Source organism: Oncorhynchus mykiss, chromosome 13 (genome assembly GCF_013265735.2).
Source record: "Oncorhynchus mykiss isolate Arlee chromosome 13, USDA_OmykA_1.1, whole genome shotgun sequence".
Classification (NCBI taxonomy): domain Eukaryota; kingdom Metazoa; phylum Chordata; class Actinopteri; order Salmoniformes; family Salmonidae; genus Oncorhynchus; species Oncorhynchus mykiss.
Window position 1 is genome coordinate 57690017 of NC_048577.1, and position 16809 is coordinate 57706825.

General features: G+C 41.6%; 2 protein-coding genes across 8 annotated transcripts in view; both read right to left on the reverse strand.

The window, feature by feature from the left end:
- Window positions 1-7805, reverse strand: part of LOC110486912 (mitochondrial Rho GTPase 1-A) — a 31607-nt gene extending 23802 nt beyond the window's left edge. For 4 of the 5 annotated variants that reach the window (XM_036941667.1, XM_036941663.1, XM_036941664.1 and 1 more), the window contains exons 1-5: window positions 7375-7805; window positions 4561-4701; window positions 4271-4314; window positions 4126-4179; window positions 3882-3934 (exon numbers count right to left, since the gene is read on the reverse strand). In XM_036941667.1, coding sequence (XP_036797562.1) covers window positions 3882-3934; window positions 4126-4179; window positions 4271-4314; window positions 4561-4701; window positions 7375-7411 — 329 coding nt within the window. In that variant the 5' untranslated portion in view covers window positions 7412-7805. The remainder of the gene's footprint in view (window positions 1-3881; window positions 3935-4125; window positions 4180-4270; window positions 4315-4560; window positions 4702-7374) is intronic. The other variant, XM_036941665.1, reaches the window with a different exon arrangement.
- Window positions 7806-8042: 237 nt separating this feature from the next.
- On the reverse strand, window positions 8043-16797 carry LOC110486915 (arf-GAP with dual PH domain-containing protein 2). Of its 3 annotated transcripts, XM_021558780.2 has the most exons (12): window positions 16534-16797; window positions 13987-14117; window positions 13565-13656; window positions 13073-13161; window positions 12494-12606; window positions 11585-11734; window positions 11078-11161; window positions 10347-10409; window positions 10141-10218; window positions 9768-9996; window positions 9445-9462; window positions 8043-9414 (listed from the first exon to the last, which is right to left on the reverse strand). In XM_021558780.2, the coding sequence occupies exons 1-12, from the start codon at window positions 16619-16621 to the stop codon at window positions 9404-9406; spliced, it is 1146 nt and encodes a 381-aa protein (XP_021414455.1). In that variant the 5' UTR covers window positions 16622-16797; the 3' UTR covers window positions 8043-9403. The 3 variants fall into 3 exon arrangements, with proteins under 3 accessions (XP_021414455.1, XP_021414454.1, XP_036797563.1); XM_021558779.2 differs by having other exon boundaries at window positions 8043-9462; XM_036941668.1 differs by lacking the exons at window positions 8043-9414; window positions 9445-9462 and having other exon boundaries at window positions 9470-9996.
- Between the last annotated feature and the right edge of the window lie 12 nt (window positions 16798-16809).

The following is a 16809-nucleotide window of genomic DNA, read 5'->3' on the forward strand; positions in this document are numbered from 1 at the left end:
TGCCGGAACACACAAAGCAGAATGAACACTATGGTCCTTTAAAACCTACTGTATGTAAAATGCAGTGTTCTATATGGAAAATAAACATGTGATTCTAGGTGACAACATAAGGCTAAAAACATTAGGACAGTTTTCCTCAGAGAATATAGTCCGCTCCATGTTTTGTTCCCTTGCCACGATACCTCAGAGTATCGTGATACTGGTATTGTGACAACCCTAAAATCAATGTTGTTTGGCTGTCTGCTGCTATACAAATACTCAACATACTGTATAATGGTAGATTAAATCAATGTTGTCTGGCTGTCTGCTGCTATACAAACACTCAACATACTGTATAATGGTAGATTAAATCAATGTTGTCTGGCTGTCTGCTGTTATACAAACACTCAACATACTGTATAATGGTAGATTAAATCAATGTTGTCTGGCTGTCTGCTGTTATACAAACACTCAACATACTGTATAATGGTAGATTAAATCAATGTTGTCTGGCTGTCTGCTGCTATACAAACACTCAACATACTGTATAATGGTAGATTAAATCAATGTTGTCTGGCTGTCTGCTGTTATACAAACACTCAACATACTGTATAATGGTAGATTAAATCAATGTTGTCTGGCTGTCTGCTGCTATACAAACACTCAACATACTGTATAATGGTAGATTAAATCAATGTTGTCTGGCTGTCTGCTGTTATACAAACACTCAACATACTGTATAATGGTAGATTAAATCAATGTTGTCTGGCTGTCTGCTGTTATACAAACACTCAACATACTGTATAATGGTAGATTAAATCAATGTTGTCTGGCTGTCTGCTGCTATACAAACACTCAACATACTGTATAATGGTAGATTAAATCAATGTTGTCTGGCTGTCTGCTGCTATACAAACACTCAACATACTGTATAATGGTAGATTAAATCAATGTTGTTTGGCTGTCTGCTGTTATACAAACACTCAACATACTGTATAATGGTAGATTAAATCAATGTTGTCTGGCTGTCTGCTGTTATACAAACACTCAACATACTGTATAATGGTAGATTAAATCAATGTTGTCTGGCTGTCTGCTGCTATACAAACACTCAACATACTGTATAATGGTAGATTAAATCAATGTTGTCTGGCTGTCTGCTGTTATACAAACACTCAACATACTGTATAATGGTAGATTAAATCAATGTTGTCTGGCTGTCTGCTGCTATACAAACACTCAACATACTGTATAATGGTAGATTAAATCAATGTTGTCTGGCTGTCTGCTGCTATACAAACACTCAACATACTGTATAATGGTAGATTAAATCAATGTTGTCTGGCTGTCTGCTGTTATACAAACACTCAACATACTGTATAATGGTAGATTAAATCAATGTTGTCTGGCTGTCTGCTGCTATACAAACACTCAACATACTGTATAATGGTAGATTAAATCAATGTTGTCTGGCTGTCTGCTGCTATACAAACACTCAACATACTGTATAATGGTAGATTAAATCAATGTTGTCTGGCTGTCTGCTGTTATACAAACACTCAACATACTGTATAATGGTAGATTAAATCAATGTTGTCTGGCTGTCTGCTGTTATACAAACACTCAACATACTGTATAATGGTAGATTAAATCAATGTTGTCTGGCTGTCTGCTGCTATACAAACACTCAACATACTGTATAATGGTAGATTAAATCAATGTTGTCTGGCTGTCTGCTGTTATACAAACACTCAACATACTGTATAATGGTAGATTAAATCAATGTTGTCTGGCTGTCTGCTGTTATACAAACACTCAACATACTGTATAATGGTAGATTAAATCAATGTTGTCTGGCTGTCTGCTGCTATACAAACACTCAACATACTGTATAATGGTAGATTAAATCAATGTTGTCTGGCTGTCTGCTGCTATACAAACACTCAACATACTGTATAATGGTAGATTAAATCAATGTTGTTTGGCTGTCTGCTGTTATACAAACACTCAACATACTGTATAATGGTAGATTAAATCAATGTTGTCTGGCTGTCTGCTGTTATACAAACACTCAACATACTGTATAATGGTAGATTAAATCAATGTTGTCTGGCTGTCTGCTGTTATACAAACACTCAACATACTGTATAATGGTAGATTAAATCAATGTTGTCTGGCTGTCTGCTGTTATACAAACACTCAACATACTGTATAATGGTAGATTAAATCAATGTTGTCTGGCTGTCTGCTGTTATACAAACACTCAACATACTGTATAATGGTAGATTAAATCAATGTTGTCTGGCTGTCTGCTGCTATACAAACACTCAACATACTGTATAATGGTAGATTAAATCAATGTTGTCTGGCTGTCTGCTGCTATACAAACACTCAACATACTGTATAATGGTAGATTAAATCAATGTTGTCTGGCTGTCTGCTGTTATACAAACACTCAACATACTGTATAATGGTAGATTAAATCAATGTTGTCTGGCTGTCTGCTGTTATACAAACACTCAACATACTGTATAATGGTAGATTAAATCAATGTTGTCTGGCTGTCTGCTGTTATACAAACACTCAACATACTGTATAATGGTAGATTAAATCAATGTTGTTTGGCTGTCTGCTGCTATACAAACACTCAACATACTGTATAATGGTAGATTAAATCAATGTTGTCTGGCTGTCTGCTGTTATACAAACACTCAACATACTGTATAATGGTAGATTAAATCAATGTTGTCTGGCTGTCTGCTGCTATACAAACACTCAACATACTGTATAATGGTAGATTAAATCAATGTTGTCTGGCTGTCTGCTGTTATACAAACACTCAACATACTGTATAATGGTAGATTAAATCAATGTTGTCTGGCTGTCTGCTGTTATACAAACACTCAACATACTGTATAATGGTAGATTAAATCAATGTTGTCTGGCTGTCTGCTGTTATACAAACACTCAACATACTGTATAATGGTAGATTAAATCAATGTTGTCTGGCTGTCTGCAATTCAACTTACAGCTAAGAGGTGACAACAATGTCCATGACCTTCTGCTTCCCATATGGAAAACTGAAAACGGACTCCCTTTTTCCTCCCCAATTTCATTGTATCCTAATTGGAAGTTACAGTCTTGTCTCGTCGCTGCAACTCCAGTACGGACTAGGAAGAGGCAAAGGTCGAGAGCCGTGCGTCCTACAAAACAGGACCCAACCAAGCCGCACTGCTTCTTGACACAATGCCCACTTAACCCGGAAGCCAGTCACACCAATGTGTCGGAGGAAACACACCGTACACCTGGTGATCTTGTCAGCGTGCACTGCGCACCGGCCCGCCACAGGAGTCGCTAGAGCGCGATGGGACAAGGACATCCATTCCAGCCAAACCCTCCCTAACCCGGACGACGCTGGGCCAATTGTGCCCCGTCCCATGGGTCTCCCGGTCCTGGTCGGCTGCGACAGAGCCTGGACTCTAACCAGGATCTCTAGTGGCACAGCGATGCAGTAGACCACTGCACCACTCAGGAGGCCGTATCACACAGTATTACATTACATAGCCATTAGTCATTCAGTAACCTTTCCTCTATTATCACACTGATATGGAGTAGGTTACACAAACAGGTACAAGGTAGTGTACTTTCCCTTGTCTATGACATAACTGGTCCATATAGCAGGCTGGTCTTATAATGAATGGCATGTCATTGAAATGACTTGACACCCGTTTCAATCTACTAAGTGAAATGTGGCAAAGCTGTCAAAAACTACACCAGCACTTTAGGTGTTGGTGCAGTCATTTCCAAATGCACCGGGGATTTAGTAACAGACTGTATACCCCCACTGTCCCTGACCAAGGGGACACACACACACACACACCACAAGCACACTACACACACACCTGCTATCCTTGTCCGTCCTGTCGTTTATGAGGGGAATCCAATGACTTGTCACCTAGAAGAGAGAAAACACGTATCAAACCCTGTTACAGCTGCACTGCCAAAACTCAGAACACAGGCCTGCCCTGCGCTCTCTTTAATTCAATATGGCCGACATGGTGAACAGAGTTAACAACGTGTAGGCAGTGCGCTGTTACTAAATCAAGACATAAAATGTCAGAGAGAATGCTTGGTTTATAAACTGACCTTCTCAATGGACTTCTTGTTGTTGACTGAGTAAACTATGCAAATAACATTTGCCTGTAAAAAAGAGAGAATGTTATTCTACCTTGGTGGGGATAGATGTTTACTTTATGGGGATAATACAGGGTTAAAATGGTATCCTACCAACCTTTGATATTTCTTGATACAACTGCTCGTCTGACTGTTCTGCTTCTACAGACACAAGACAACAACATCAAAGACAGTATGATATTGTCTTGTCAATCTGACACGTCTCCTACTCCACTGTCGTAAGTACTGTCAGTAGAGCACAGTTTCCAGCCATAACATGCATTGACTGAATCCCAGTTCCGAAAAATAATAGTCTGTCTGTAGGGGCAGTCTAGTAACACTGAACAGTGTTCAGCATTAAACATTCAGTATTTATTGACGTTCAGGCTGTATGGTCTGTGGAGTTACCTGAGTAGTCCACTATGTGTGTGGGGACTCTCTCTGGAGTTACGTCTGCTGGGATGGTGATCTCCTCTGCTCGAAGGGGAACGTCGTCAGGGAACTCCTCGCTGACCAGTGACATGATCAGAGACGTCTTCCCCACTTTGGCTGTGGAGACGAGAGGACAAGTGTGTGAGTCAGACAGAAGCATCAGTGTGTGATTGCAATCAGGATAGCCTGATTCCAGATCTATTTGTGCTGTCTTGCCAACTCCTATGGTCATGTGACAATGACAGTGACAATGACCATAGGAGTTGGCGAGACGGCACAAACAGATCTGGAACCAGGCTACAATGAGGAGATACTCCCTGTGATGGGAGACATCATCAATTGAGCTTTAGTGTCACCTCTCAACATTGTACCATTCAATGTGCAGGTTTCAAGGTAATGTCACGTGGACAAGTACAGTGCCATGCTGTTCTTTGCCAGCTCTAACCCCAACAGTGCAGTAATCAATATCAATGTTGAACAAAAACGAACAAGGTGGAGCAAAAACATGAGAAATAGAAATAAGAACATGAAGTAAGTATGCTATATACATGGTCAGTTCCAATAGCATATTTACAATGTGCAGAGATACTGATAGGGGTATATATGTATAGGGGTAAGGTGACTAAGCATCAGGAAATATGATAAAAAGAGTAGCATATATGATGAATGTATGTGAGTGCGTGTGCGTAGAGTCAGTATAAATATTTGCAGCCCCAGGGATGTGGATGGGGGAGTGCTCGCCCCCTCCCCCGTTTCCTGTAGTCCAAGATCAGCTCCTTGGTCTTACTGACGTTGAGGGAAAGGTTGTTGCTCCGGGACCACACTGTCATGTAACTGACATCCTCCCTGTAGGCTGTCTTATCGTCGCTGGTGATCAGGCCTACCACCATCGTGCCGTCAGCAAACTTGGTGTTGGAGTCATGTGCAGAGTACAGGACGGAACTAATCGCACACACCCCTGTGGGGACCCCGTGTTGAGGGTCAGCGTGGCGGAGGTGATGTTGCCTACCCTCACCACCTGGGAGTGGCCCGTCAGGAAGTCCAGGATCCAGTTGCAGAGGGAAGTGTTCAGTCCCAGGGTCCTAAGCTTGGTGACGAGTTTGGAGGTGACAAAGGTGTTGAACGCTGAGCTGTAGTCAATGAACAGCATTCTCACATAGATATTCCTCTTATCTAGGTGGGTGAAGGCAGTGTAGAATGAATTTGAGATTGTGTCGGCTACGGCTCTGCATACATTACAGACTGTTAGACTGATGTGTTGAGTGACTGAAGTGTGAAGATAAGAGCAGCTGGCAAGCATGAACAGGGACTAGTTAAGTGTTGGAGTGTCTTATTAAATTCCATGACTTGATTGAATCCAGCACCATAGAGCACAGCCAGAGGACACAGGGCTGCAGATAGATACTGCACAGAGAGTTGCAGTTCTGATATGGTGCACAGCCAGAGGACACAGGGCTGCAGATACTGCACAGAGAGTTGCAGTTCTGATACGTTTCAACATGCATCCTTTTTTCCTACCATAACCATTGATCTAACGCCGATGGAGGGGTTTTATCAAGCCGGGTTCAATTAGCCTGCAGTAGCTTATTATGTTGAGTCAGATCAGTGAATGGGCTCCTGCTTCAAGGGCGGTAGGACAGTTCACCAAGTTCAAGAACAGGGGCAGCCTCTGCAGGTGCATGGAAAGGACTTGTATCTATGGACACTTGAACTGTGTTTACAGTCTGGCTGCCCAATTCTGATCCTTTTAGACTAATACTTGGTCTTTTGACCAATCAGTTCAGCTCCTTTTCCATTAATTGTGAAAAAGATCAGTAGTGGGCTGTCTGTGTAAATGCATCCTTGGTTGCTGAGTGATATCACCAACGTTAGCATACACACATACGGTTTTGGCTGCCCTCTCAAGGGACCTGTCAGCAATGCCAAAGAGAATGTGTCAATGTAGGTCAGCCAGCCAGTTGCATCTGATAAACAGATGTGAGTGAAGAACACAGGGCAGAAAGGAGGACAACCAGCATGTTGTCACAAGTTCCTTTAAAGGTCTCAGTTCTATCACATTCTACCCAATTTACCAATGTGATCATTGACAATAGTCACTCTCAATTTTTTTTAAAATGACATAGCTTAAATATATATGCATTGTGGATATGGGAGAAGATGAATGTAAATGAAATAGGGCCCTAATTTGCAAAGTGCACTAGATGTGGCAATGGGGATTTGGGAGAAGTGTATTGTGGAGGCCAAAAGTTGCAATGTGGCCAAATGGCTAAAATACACAAATCTGAGCAGAACATGATTTCTACTGGTTCCATGGAATGTCAAGCTGACAGTGTGCACGAGGACAGATCGATAGTGCAAAGCGCGTGCAAGGTTGAGTGAGTGTTCTATTGATACGATCCTAACCTACATTACTAGCTAACTAGTTAATTACTGTGGCTAGAAGTTACACCAAACATACTTTAAATAACTACAGCTACAGTGTGCGTATTACTAAGTGAACGAACCAACAGTCTTTATTAACTAGCCATTCACATTTGACTGCGGCATTTGCTAGTTAGCGAGGTATGTTGTTGGCTTAACATCTTCACAATGTCACATTGAATCAGTTCGATGCAATGGTATTCTTAGTTGTGCGGTCATACAAGTACAAAACACAACCTAGGTGTACATTCGTATATACCCTGTATTTTGATTAATTGAATGTATTCGCGGAGTTAAGCTAGCTAGCATGCTAGCTAATTACTGTGTAGGCATCAAGCGCCAGCTATATTTAATGAATCAGCCACTTACGTTCCCCAACGAGTAATATCCTCACGTCCTTCCTCATATTTGCAACTGTTTTTTTAATTCACAAATCAATAAAGTCTTTGTTCTTTCATAAATATCATATATTCTTTGATGCCGCCCTACAGCAGTTTATCTAATGCCAGGCCTGCGCAGTTTAGACTACGCTGTCAAACTGTGTTCGGCGCCTATTTCTTTGTAGGACAAAACGGACGGAGGAATTTATCCGTTAATTTGTTATATTTTCTCTCGCTTCTTGTACAATTGAAGTTCCACGCTCAACAGCGATACACATTTTTGTAAATTACATAATTGTTTAAAACGCTATATTCCTTTATTTTCTGTACTTTCATGACATTTTGCACGAAATATTTCAGACGCACGCCTCCTCCAAGCTGACCTCCAATACCCGGCAACTACGGCAAACAGTAGCAGACAAACGCTGTCGAAACATACTAGACAACGCATCTGCTACCCTCTAGCGCTCATGTGGTGACATTGGCTTGGAATTCAAATGTAGTGGCTTGATTTGATTGTATTGTGAAATGATAAAGGAGGCAGGGATTCAATTGCTCTCAACTCAGAAGACGCTGAGGGCTCGAATTGAGGGGGTATGTGAGGGTATGGCATACCCTTTGTTAAAGAAAAGGGCTAAAAACATACCCTTCTAATACTTAGTTGTTATATTATCACAGTTTTTATTAGTAATCACAGTTGGTATTAGATATTATTCCAGTTGATATTAATTTTATAACATGTACGCACACTCACTTCCTTTCTCATAGCAACAGAATTGACCTGGTTTCACACACACAACTCTGCCATTTTAATAGGTAAGGTTTGAGAATAACAATTTTACCTTCCATGCCGAGCAAGGCATCTAGTTTGTCCATCATTTGTGGTGAGACAGTACTGCCCCAATTCATTTTTCAATAATTCCAGTAGAACCATGTATCTGCATTGTAAATAAACAACCCACAGTCCTAGACATTGTCCTCCAAGAAGTAATATATTTAGAGGCCTGCTGTCACTAAGGGGGATACATTCAATGCAGTGATACTGGAAGTTTTCTTATATACTGAACAAAAATAGAAACACAACATGTAAAGTGTTGGTCCCATGTTGCATGAGCTGAAATAAAAGATCCCAGAAATGTTCCAGATGCACCAAAAAATGTATTTCTCTAAAATTTTAGGACCACCACATCCGGCTTCTTCATCTGGGGGATCATCTGAGACCATCCACCCAGATAGCTGATGAAACTGTGGGTTTGCAAAACTGAAGAATTTCGGCACAAACTTGCCAGAAACGGTCTCAGGGAAGCTCAACGTTGTGAATAGAGTGCCCCATCATGGCGGTGGGGTTATGATTTGGGAAGGCATAAAGCTACGGAAAATGAACACAATTGCATTTTATTGATGGCAATTTGACTCCATAGAGACTCCGTGACGAGATCCTGTCGTGACCATTGTCGTGCCATTCATCAGCCGCCATCACCTTAAGTTTCAGCCTGATTATGGACGGCCTCATGTCGCAAGGATCTGTACACAATTCCTGGAATCCAAAAAAATCAGTTCTTCCATGGCTTGCATACTCACCAACCATGTCACTAATTGAGCATGTTTGGGATTGCTCTGGATCGACAGCGTGTTCCAGTTCCCGCCAGTATCCAGTAACTATTGAACAGCAGTGGGACAACATTCCACATGCCACAATCAACAGCCTGATCAACTTGCGAAGAGGATGTGTCACGCTGCATGTGGCATATGGTGGTCACACCAGATACTAACTGGTTTTCTGTATCTGTGACCAATAGATGCATATTTGCATTCCCAGTTGTGAAATCCATAGATTAGTTCTGAATTAATTTATTTCAACAGACTGATTTCCTTATTTAAACTGTAACTCAGTAAAATCTTTGAAATTGTTGCATGTTGTGTTTATATATTTGTTCAGTGTAGATGAGTCTTCAGAGTGGGTTTTGCAGCCAATGTTGGTGGAATCCCTCTCTCGAAAGTCAGCTCTCTCTCAAAAGTCAACTCTTCCCTCAGCTCTCTCTCTAAAGTCAACTCTTCCCTCGGATGTTGGCTTCAGCTGAAACAAGACAAGTCAGAAAAGCGTATATTAGGTTATTCACCATATGGTGTATGAATATATACTATGTACAGTACGTGCATAGTGTGTATGTGTGTGTGTCAGGGGGTTGGTGGCACCTTCATTTGGGAGGACGGGCTCGTGGAATAGGCTGGAGCGGAATCAGTGGCATGGTATCAAATACATCAAACACGTGGTTTCCATGTGTTTGATGCCATTCCATCCACTCCGTTCTGCCCATTATTATGAGCCGTCCTCCCCTCAGGAGTCTCCTGTGGTGTGAATACTGGTGACATGGCTCTTACTGGTGTAGTCCTGGGGCTGCATGGGTTTAGAGATGACCTCTCTGAGGGCCTCCACCCACTCTCTCTGCTCCCTCTCCTGCTCACACATGAAGACAAACTGGCGGTCCGGCGTGTCCACTGTGACTCCACACCTCCACCGGTTGCCTCTGGTCCTTTTGGGAATGCACTCACTCACTGAGTAACCATTGGTCTCTGTGCCGATGAACACAACTCCCAGCTCCTCAGCATCCTGTAGTAAACAGACACACACAACATGTTGATAGTGTAGAGATTAGGATTCGAGGGATACACACAGGTACACAGCGAATATACACACACACACACACACACACACACCCTTTTGAGATAATGAGGAGGTGGACTCCTTTCTTACCAGCTGGCTTTTGAAGTAAAGGAGCTTCCTGTCTTGGGAGTCCAAGATGAACCATCTCTTTTTGAACGTCTCCTTTTGCTTCCCAACAAATACACTTTATTGTCACAGTGTTCATAATGCGATTACATTGTAACAACCAGGTCACTTTACGTTTCTTCTATCCAATGTCATTATTTTAGTATGATAATCACAAAGTAACTACCTACCATAGGACCTGTCTTCTCCATGTATCCTTCTTTGAGGTAGTTTCTGGTAATTCTAGTCCTCAACTGTCAGAATACACATAATGAAGAGGAATACAGAAGAAGCATTTATAAGCATCAATTCATTTATTGCTAATTGCAACAGTAGTTATTGATTGCTATGGTTGCTGAATATGTGCTTAGGCACTAGGAACCACTGTCTGTTCTTTAGGAAATATTTACATCTAAATGTACTGGTATTCTGCAATATAAAACCAAGCCAACAGTTACTGGAAATACTATCTTGTGACACCCTCTCAAAGTTGAAACGTGTTGAACTTCCTCTAATGCATTGATTCATTGAAGTCTGTCTTCACACGGCATAACAACACCCTATAGTTTCACGTTTTATTAGTCGTATGTACAGGATACACGTGGTATAGACCGTCCAATGAAATGCTTACTTGCAAGTTCTTTCTCGACAATGCAACAATAAGAATAACAACATAAAGTAAATGGCTCAGTAGAATATAATAGACATTTTATCATAAGTATAATAATGGAATTTATAGTATATTTACACCCTAAAGTGAATGGTCTACAGGGGACAATAAAAATACCAAATTCATGTGGGGGAGACATTGGTAGCCTCTGATTTGACGGAAATAGAGATACTGTGCTGGTACAAACATGGTTGAAAAGAAGGGCATATACCAGAGAGAACTTTACTGAAATATAGTCTAACAAACACTTACTTCTTTATCACTTCCTGTGGGGTATGCTGTTTTCAGGTAGGCAAAGCGAGCAGCTCGAATGGCATTGAACCAGTTGACAATCTCCTGAGCAGGGAAGACTAGTAAGCTTTACACACTGATATACAGCATAATCTGCTACAGGGGGATGCCATAAAAACTATCTCCAACCAACTGTGAATACAAGCAGATCAACAAAGATCTCAGACAAAAATACTAACAAAAGCTTGTTTTGCAAAGTTGTAAATATTTTAGCATGGCTTCTTGCTCACTTATCCACTTCCTCGTGTTTTGGATGAGGCCATGTGACGGCAAACGTCTTTCTCTTATCTCAACTGGTAGTACCAGGAGATCAGTTTGTGATTTATCCAACTCCTCTGTACTTTTCACTTTCATAACAAACATATGGCAAAGGAGTTGTATAAAACACAGTGACAGATCTTTGATCACCAGGCTATACAAAAGCTACTCTTCTATAATAAAGAGCGAAATACAGAGAGAAATACCCACCTCTCCACTTTCGTGGTAGACAAAAATACTTCTGGTGTGGCTGTCTTTCTGGTAGGTAATCTGCAGACCATGGGCGTGACCAATTTTCTCAGGTTGAAAGGTCACATTCACGTCTTTGATGGAGATGAGCGCTTTGGGCCCTTTGGACGGCTGAGGGCGCAGAGTGATGATGTGTACAATGCAAGCCCAGTGAAAATTCAACAATGTGGCTTAACTATTTGTAAGCCTGACTTGAGAGAAAACTGAACATATGTCATAATCAAATTATGTTAAGATGATTCACAAGTGAACCCCTGTAAATATTAGCAGAGCTATGGCACTGAACTCTTTTCACCTTTCAGTAGACACATGTCCAGGAGGGGGTGTATTTGAGATGGGAGTATCTAGAATTGACAATTGATAAATGCCATTGGATGAGGTAATGTTTTGGTCCTAAGTGGTACCAAGAACGAGATAGGAACTTTATTTAGGAGACCAAACTGAACAATAATGTATAGCTAATGCTATCTACCTATGGGATACTCCTCTTTCAAGTAAAATGTTCTTTGTGTAATGTTCCTAAGATCTGTTATTTGTCATGTGAGTTGAGATGGGTGTGTCTTGGCTATAATTGATACTAAGAACTGTTTTGTAAGCACTCTCAGAGAATTCATTTATAGACACTGAATTGATCTGAGAGTCACAGGGCTATGGTGAAGCTCATATATCATTAAATATGGACTTTATAACATACTCTGACTTGTGTGTGGTTTGCTCTCTCAGTGTTTAGTAATACAGGAAATGACCACGACAGGCACTGCACTCTTTTCACCTTTCAGTAGTCAGACGTTCAAAGTATGTGACCATTAACAGTTTAGAAATTTGGCCGTGCAGCAAAGCTACCCAGCATGTCAATGACCTCACACTTACATCCTCCTTGTTGTAGTAAACCAGGGTGAATTCCTTCTCAGACAGAACAAACTTCCTTCTCTGAAACTGTCCCTTCTCCTTCCCCTTCTTCCACAGCATCCCTTCATAGAAACCTGGAATGGACCCAAAGAAGTGTACGTTGTTACGTCTCCGTAACTCATCAATACATGTGGGTATGCCTCATGTCTCTGTGTGTGGTTTTCACTCAAGTGAACAATGCTCTGCTGTAGGTCCACAGAAGTGTCAGTGTGACAAGAATAGGTTTTTCTTGTCAGTGTACGATGAACAAACTACATTGACCCTGCAAAATGCCTCACTGTGGACAATATTTCAATGTATGTCATTTAGCAAACGCTTTTATCCAAACCGACCTACAATCATGCACGCATACATTTGTCATGTAGAGGTGGCCCTGGGAATCAAACCTACTATCCTGGCATTTCAAGAGCCATGCTCTACCAACTGAGCTACAGGAGACCACAATTAAAATAATACAGAAATATAGAAGAAATGGCAGAGGTTCTCTGTGTTATAACATGTGATTTGAACGTCCACAGACAAGCAGTAAAACCAGTTCACCTGTCGTGTAGGCCAGTGGGGGATACTTTGTCTCGCCGGTAAATTCCATCCTCTCATATTTTGCTCTTATCCACTGCTCCCTTAAGACGCTGCGGGTAAAAAGGATGAAATGTTCTACAGTTTCACAGGCTTATCGGATCCTTGAGTCCACAGTTTCTCCTGCATTGTTTTAGACAGGGTGAATAGAAACCCTAAGTATTGTCCATTGCATTTGTTTTTCTTAAACCTTCAAAAGACAAATCATTTTTCATTGGGAGGGAGAGACAACAATGGACTGACTGGTTAAATGATTTATAATTCCATTGTCAGAAGTTCCACTTCTTTATTTTTTTTAACAATACAATCCTTTCCTTCCCCTTCCTACATTGATGCGCAAAGTCAGCATCCTTCAACTTCCCTAAATCCTGCCATTCGTTTGTACAAAAACGAGTGCCCAGTGCCAAGAGCACTTGTCAGTGAAGTAGTGAAATTACCTGGGATGGCAATACTTACGCACAGTCTTCTTGCTGGGGCCGGTAGTAGAATGCTGGGACTGCTTTCTCATAGATGGCTCTGCCTGTGGCATTTCCATTGGTTTTCATGAACTTTGTACCCAAACAAACACCCCAAAAGAAGGAAATTGACAGAGGACATAAATACATTGTATTGATTAAGATTGCAAACCAAACCAGTACCCAAAGTGGTCCTCCAAGATGAGAACCAGGAGTGAAATTGACATGTAGTGGTCACAAAACCTGGTCTTGAAGAGATACTGGTTGTGAAGGCTTTTATTCCACCCCAGCACAAAGTTAATGATCATTTGTTGATGGATTGATCTGGTTAGTGTTGGGCTGGAACGAGACACCTGAACACCCTGTAAGATCTCCAGAACCAGGGTTGGTGTTGACCCCTGCTGTAAGAGATCCATTCATTACCTTCACTAGCTCGTCATCCCAGAAGTCGAGCCGTATGGATTTAACGCGGCTGATGTTGGACAGGTTGCGGTGCACTCCAGAGCAGTTCAGACACACAAATACACCCAGCTTATAGGACGCCCAGTCAGGATCTATACAGTGTATGCAGAGGACGGGAGGATCACCAGAAAGAGACAAGACTCAAGATCACTCAAAACTCATGGAAAAACAGAGATCAAAGAATGAATGACCATCTCTGTGTGGTGTCACTCAGCACTGAAAATCACAGATATCTTTCAAAATAGTCAAATGGTGCTAGGGCCAGTCCTGGTTATTCTGTCACCTAGGCAAGACAAAAATATCGCTGCCCCTGTAAAACTAAAAATAGTACCAGTAAGCAAACTGATGATGAAAAGACGTATTGTCCGGACATTGAAATCAGGTTCATTTTCCGTTCGGAATTAAAGTTGAAAAGACATCATTTATAGATGTCTATGTTTGGGCCAAATCAACGCTTATCCAGGCCGGATCAAAAACCAACGTCAGTGGAAATCAAGGCCGGGCTGGACTGCACCAAAAAACAACTGCTGGTCCGTGCTTACTGGGGTGTTGCCTACCCTGTCCACTTGCAACGTAATTTTATGAATGCCCATCCATGTGTTAGGCCCACCATTTGTAAAACAGGCTGTTGCATTTGCTTTATTAGTCCTGATTCCTGTGACTAATCAATTAGGCTATTTAAGCTCTAAATATCAGCTACCTAACTTTATCAGGAGTTATCCTGAGCCTATTTGCAATGTGTTTACACCACAGGAGGTTGGTGGCACCTTAATTGGGGAGGATGGGGTTGTGGTAACGGTTGGAGCGAAATAGGTGGAATGGTATCAAATACAACAAACACACGGTTTCCATGTGTTTGATGCCATGCCATTCCATTTGCTCCATTCCAGCCATTATTGTGAGTCATCCTCCCCTCAGCAGCCTCCACTGGTTTACACAGCAGGAAATGCAGAAGTATTTTATTTTTCACTATGATCAGCTCATCAAAAACAAACTTGAAACCACAGATCATGACAATTTAGCTCCTATGGTGAAAGTCCTGGACAGCAGTTGTAGCCTGATTATCCATTTCATATTTCCCATTTTAATTTGACCGGTCCTGTTTTTAGGATATTGTAATGAGCCTGTAAGGCCACCGAAACTCACATGTAGTTTGTTGACTCACAAACATTCGAGTACGATTATTTCCCATAAAATGATCAAGTTGTAATTTACTTGGATGAACACAGTGCACCCAAGCACTAACCGGAAACACACAAGCGCCTCTCGAAAAACTCTCCCTCAGCATGCCCCAGCGTCATCATCACATACAGCAACTAATTTGCATAACATAGGCTGAGAGACGCTCGAATGTGTAAGCGCATTACAACGGTGTGTTCATAAATTAACTTTGGAGTGCCAGAGTGCACTCTGGGCGTTCGTAAATTCAAAGCTTTGTCAGATTGTCTGTTCATAAATTCAGAGCGTTTCGCTCCCGGAGAGCACTGGCTGAGGAGTAGGGTTGATCCGAGCGTTCTGACCTCATAACTCAAGCTAACTTGGCTAGCTAGCCACTTCCAAACAAATGAGAGAACACCTCATTCTGGCAATTGTAAGGCTGTTTTCATGTTATCTAGAGCGTTGGCGACTAACTGTGCTGCTGGCAACAATTTAATAACTTGTTTTTGCCGACGTTTACTGACAACTGTCATATTCAACGTGTGTTGCGCGTTGGAAAATGCATGTTACTCTGCGCTCTGACACACAGACGAGAGTGCTCTGAAATGGGAGTAGATCGCCAGAGTGCATTTACGAACGCACCTAATACGTTGTTGGTTAACATGTCAGCACATTTTTTTATTTGATTGGGCGTCATTTAGTTAGGCTATTTGATCGGAGAAACCTGCATGATGTCTCACACTACATTGTCATAGCTTTTATCTCCTGCCTGTGGGCTACAGAAAAGGTCACATACCATATACGCTACGATATCTGCTATATGATTTATGTTAATCATTTTTTTGGACGGAAAGTTGGTGGAGTATGGCAGTCTCTCCAACAGCACCCCAGAAAGGCGCGCTGGGAATAGACAAGCTAAATATTTTGCGCCCCTGCCTATAACAAAGTGGGCACTGCTTATCACAGGGCGGCATCAGCGCTCACCTAAAAAGCCCATATGACACTGGTTGAGAGAAATTGACATTGTTTTGGGGCTAGAATTACGTGAGGTTGGAGGTGCGTCTTGGTCAGTTTAGCGCAGAAAATGACACCCTCTTCAATCTTCCGCCATAAGCGGTCGCCTAATGAGCGGGCAAGCCTTGTAGGTAGAAGTTATTGTTGAGTAGTGAGAAAGCGATGTCTACATGACACACACAAGCATTTACCCTATACATGACTATTTAACACACCACACACATACAAGTCAGAACATGGGCTGAATTATTTCATGTGAATAAATAGTACACTTGGCAACTTCATCCCTAACTCTTGAATTGACTAGGATTTAAATGGAACTACATTGTCACTCACCCGGCGCGCTACAGTCTGCGCATTGGTTGTTTTCTGGCAGTTTCCCCAATTCCAGCAAAATCGTTTTGTTTCTGTCCTTGTTTGCCATTATTTTGCGAATATAAATCTGTATCGAATGTAGGAAATATTCTGGTTAAATATGAGTGTTGTAATTAGCCATTTACGTAACGAAATACAAATGTTGACGTTTCTGTGAGTTTGGACGAAAGCTGGAACGTGTTACAGTACATAGGACCACGACGAACGTAAAATGCTTGTGATTTTTGTTTTGTAACC

Bases quoted from the DNA above. Each gene is read 5' to 3' on its own strand.
- LOC110486915 (XM_036941668.1), bottom strand. From the start codon at position 16,621: ATGGCAAACAAGGACAGAAACAAAACGATTTTGCTGGAATTGGGGAAA. The intron at 14,118-16,533 runs GTGAGTGACAAT...TACACTGTATAG, and splicing joins CGCAGACTGTAGCGCGCCGG to ATCCTGACTGGGCGTCCTAT. The intron at 9,997-10,140 runs GTAAGAAAGGAG...TGTTTACTACAG, and splicing joins TTTACTTCAAAAGCCAGCTG to GATGCTGAGGAGCTGGGAGT.